This window comes from Cryptomeria japonica, chromosome 10 (assembly GCF_030272615.1).
Source record: "Cryptomeria japonica chromosome 10, Sugi_1.0, whole genome shotgun sequence".
NCBI lineage: Eukaryota > Viridiplantae > Streptophyta > Pinopsida > Cupressales > Cupressaceae > Cryptomeria > Cryptomeria japonica.
In genome coordinates this window covers 315,369,389-315,373,594 of record NC_081414.1, presented here as the reverse complement: position 1 = coordinate 315,373,594, position 4,206 = coordinate 315,369,389, and the positions used below count along the sequence as shown (strand labels likewise).

Below are 4,206 nucleotides of genomic sequence, written 5' to 3'. Positions count from 1 at the left end.
TTCAACTTTTTTTTTCAACTTTTTTTTCAGTACAATGAATCATATAAAAGAAAAAGTAAAAAATGATAAGAACAAGAAGAAAATACAGTACCATATTCACCAATTCAACTTTAACTGTTAACCTTTAATTTTCAAAAAAAAAGATAATTTGTCCTTTAATTTTCAAAAAAAAAGATAATTTGTTATAGCTGTAAATGCAGGCCGTTTTATTTTTAAAAAAAGGAGAGACAAATCTGTTATAGGTGTAAATGTAGATAGTAACCAATTTGGCGCGCTCAGTAAGTTCAATGAACAATGTAGAAAACAGGACACTCAACTTGACAAAAACTACCGCCGTTGGTGGAGGGAATAAATTTGTATTAAAACTTAGGAGAGGGAAAGGGAGAAGATAGTCACAGTTTGAGGCCTGTAACCATCGTGCCTTTACAACAAATATCTGTTGTACTGCCAAACAATATAATTTGTTAGTACCTACAACAATCTGTCAGATTAACAGAATGAAAGTTTTGGTTACAATCATCAGTGGGATTAACAGAATGAAAGCTCTGGTCAAATCCACTCAAATATTTCTGGACATGACAGTTCTTTGCCTAATACTGTACTACAATTTATAATGCTCTGTATAGATTTTACTGTTATCATTTCAAAGGGAGTTGAACATTTAGTCTCCTAAGCCATATGGAATGGAGAATCATATTGAACATATCGTAACGTTTAGGAGGCTGATTGAGTGTAAAATGTCTCCGGAGTTGAATTACTCTTCTCTGCATCTGGATATATCTATTTACAGAGATGGATTGGAGGATTGTTTTGAGATTAGGTATTTGAGAGAGTGGAACTTGAACAGAAAAGGCGGGCCAATTGAGGACATCGCTGAAGGGAAGCACATAATGGTCAGAAATTATGACTGGCACACAGCCACTGTAAATGGCCTCCACAATCCGAGGGCTGGCCACTTCGTATCCGCTTGGGCACAAGCAATACTTGGCAGACTTCATCATATCATAATATGATAATCCCTTTGGCAGATATTCGTTCACTTGTATATCTTTGTCTATGCCTTTCCAGTGCTGAATCAGTAAAGGTCTCACTCGTCCATGATTTCCCCCTGCGAAGAAGGCAAGAACAGATCTTGCCTGAGCAGATTGACCGCCCATTGTAATTTTCATTGAGCCTTTCAACATCACCTCTGGGAGTGTTGCATCTTTTGAGGGATTGAATCCCTCTGATGTGTTCGCATTGCACAGAACACGAATGGAATTATTGTACAAATATGGATTTACCATTGATGTCTCTGGCGCCTGCATGCAAATCCAAATACAGGCAATTAGTTATTTTCAAATAATGTTTTCCAACATTTTCGTGACAGACAAATCTTTTGATGAATTGTTGCATCCGTAAATTATTTTCAGCCTCAAAACTATCGGTAACGTTGAAAATTCAACACTATAATTACTAAAAAAAATAATCACAGTCTAAGATTGCCCCAGATCCATAGGCGGGCAAATCGTCTGCTTATGATAAATTCACATGTTAACTTCGAATCGAAAAACTACTGCGATTGTTCTAATTACTGTCTGACAACCTAATTATATTAGTTGTCTTTTTACCTGACTTTAAAGAATTTTAAGCTCTTAAATATTGAAGTGATTCAGAACATAAAAACATTAAAAAGATGGATTTCATACCCAATCATGGCAGGACAAGATGAAATGATCGGCTCCGAGGCTACGGTTCCAGAAGGGGTACTTTTTTGAAATCACATCGATGTAATCACTCACAAACCGTTTCATAGGCGTTAAATCATAGGTTTTTGGCTTGTAAATGTGGCTCACCATCATTACTACACTGAAGGGAAGGAAATAAACGTGAGCTTCCTCGGGATTCGATGTGAGGATCGAGTTCCCCAGTTCAAGCTCGTCAATGAACCTTCCTTCTATGGAATATATGTCCTTACACGGCCCGAGGTGAACTAAAGGCCGTTCTCCTTCTCTGTACACAAATATCTTGAATACTTTCTCCATTTCACCATAACTCCTGAAAGCAGTACAGTAAAAGCATTATTTATTCACAAAACATTGAAAATTGCGTCAGTGAAATAACAAAGACATGGAAAAGTATAAATTGAAAAGGAAATATTAAGGAAAATTTGAGGATCAAAGGTGTGCATGTTGCGTTGTGCAGGAATTGCAGAAGCCCTCATTAATGGTGGAAGATATCCAGTAATTGACATAACTTGCAGAATTCTCTAGCTCCAGAGAACTTCAGTCGTTAAAACGTTAATAGGGAAAACTTCTTTGCATTGTAACCACTTCTCCCTTAATTTCGGATGGCTGTAAATGAAAATATTCTCTTCTAAATAAAGAGTAAAGCAGGGGATTCGAACTCATACCGCTGGAACATGGTGGCGTTTCTGTAAATGCCGCCACTGGGAACGTACCCTGATGTCTGGTGCTTGGCATCTCCATTATGCGAGTGGCCAGCTTTCAGTATGGCAGCCCTTGCCCGACTTAACTCTACTTCCACCTTTGAAATCACGCCTCTCTTCCTCTGCAATTAAATTTAAACAAAATACTTACAATCTGTTAACTAGGCAGTACTAGGCTACTCTGTTCTCGACTGTATATCTGCATACAAAACCTAAATTTACTCACCCGAACTTCCTCAACAGAGTTGTTATCCGATCGCTTTTGGGGCTGTTGAACTACATTAGTCTCCGTTACGTTGTGATAAGTTTTGTTAATGACAGCCTGGGGAATTCGGTCATAAGCATTCAATTGTGTAACGGTAAAGGGCGAATGAAACGCCCCAGGGAAAGAAATCAGATTAGGATGATACGAATCCAACAGCAAAAGGCTGCAGAGAAAAACAAGAGCAAATGCGAGAGCTAAAGTAAGGCTACAGTACCCCGCCATTGATTCTGCAACCTTCTTTCAGCAATTTCTTAAATAAATGAAAAAAAAATACTAACTAGATCATAACTGAAATGTCAAAATATCATAACTGAAATGTAAAAGCACAGCGCACCATCCAGATAATTAACTTTCGTAAAAAAATATAAAATGTCTACACAGAAGGTTTGTAAGTAGAATCAGATTTTCTTTTGCATTTAGCTGAATCGAATGAAGAAGAAATACGCAAGCTTGGAATTAATCGGGTGGAAGTGCATAAAATCTTTATTTCCTCCTCTTTACATGGCCAGTATAACCGAATATACCTGGTTTTAAGTTTAACCGTATACTTTTTCAAATTTCTTTGCTAAAATTGACGCAAAACAGGGGAAACGCTAGGCATAAAATAAATGAGAGGATTACGTGTACTCTACTTTTACGCGGAGAGGCACATCCGTGAAACAAAAATGAAATTTTTGCCACTGCTGACAGTTACAAACTGATAGTGAAAAATAATAAACGGCTTTAAATGAAAAATGTAACTCATGGTAGTGGAATAGTCCTTCATATTTACATATTTGAAAGCGGCATTTCGATTTGAACAAAGGAGGTGTCCATTTGCAAGGAAGACCAGGTTCTTCGATTTGGAAAAATGGTGACAAAGCTGCAAGGATTTTTGCTTTCAGAGAAATCGCATTCCTTTATGCACGGTGAGTGAATTGTGTCTTTGTTTTTAACAATCTCAGCTTTGCACAACATTAGGTATCTGCTTTGCATTTTGTATTCTTCAGGTGAAATGATTCTGCATGTATGCCTATTGTTTGCTCTTAACCACTGCACCTCATTGTTGCCTTCCTCTTTCATGTTCTTGATTTGCATGTGAGAGATCATCAAAATTCATTGTAATTTGAAAGATATTTAAGGTTTTGCTGCAACAAATCGAAGAACTTTTGTGTATCAAAGGTGTTTTAAGACATCCTTTACTTGATTTTGATTCAAAATCTCTGTTCCACAAGCTAGGAAGGATAGATTTTAGGTGCAATTTGTAGAAGACTTAAAATTTGTGTTAGATTCATTGAAAATTTTAGGTTTTAAGGACCCGAAACCTTTACATAGGAGCATAAGAGTTCATCAAAAAGCATCCAGATCTGCTAGGATCAGCTTATAAAAAGACAGGAGAAAATCCAGTCAACCGAAAGGACAACAAAAGAAAGGAACAACAGAGCAAAAAAAACCAGAGAAAACACAACACAACTAAAAAGACTTAAGGAGCTCATCCGCCTTATTCACCAGTTGATCATAGTTTGCCGCAACA

The 4,206-nt window shown here is 37.1% G+C and overlaps 1 protein-coding gene across 1 annotated transcript; it reads right to left on the bottom strand.

Moving 5' to 3' along the window:
* Positions 1 to 299: 299 nt before the first annotated feature.
* On the bottom strand, positions 300 to 3,769 carry LOC131041752 (probable glycosyltransferase At5g20260). The gene is made up of 5 exons (XM_057974946.2): positions 3,466 to 3,769; positions 2,655 to 2,856; positions 2,393 to 2,550; positions 1,689 to 2,037; positions 300 to 1,301 (listed from the first exon to the last, which is right to left on the bottom strand). The coding sequence occupies exons 1-5, from the start codon at positions 3,753 to 3,755 to the stop codon at positions 639 to 641; spliced, it is 1,662 nt and encodes a 553-aa protein (XP_057830929.1). The 5' UTR covers positions 3,756 to 3,769; the 3' UTR covers positions 300 to 638.
* Between the last annotated feature and the right edge of the window lie 437 nt (positions 3,770 to 4,206).

Excerpts from the sequence above, each read along its gene's own strand:
- LOC131041752 (XM_057974946.2), bottom strand. The coding sequence starts at position 3,755 with ATGAAAGAGGAAGGCAACAATGAGGTGCAGTGGTTAAGAGCAAACAAT. Across the intron at positions 2,857-3,465 it reads GAAATGCCGCTTTCAAATAT|CCTTTTGCTGTTGGATTCGT; the intron begins GTAAATATGAAG and ends TTTTCTCTGCAG. Across the intron at positions 2,551-2,654 it reads ACTCTGTTGAGGAAGTTCGG|AGGAAGAGAGGCGTGATTTC; the intron begins GTGAGTAAATTT and ends ATTTAATTGCAG.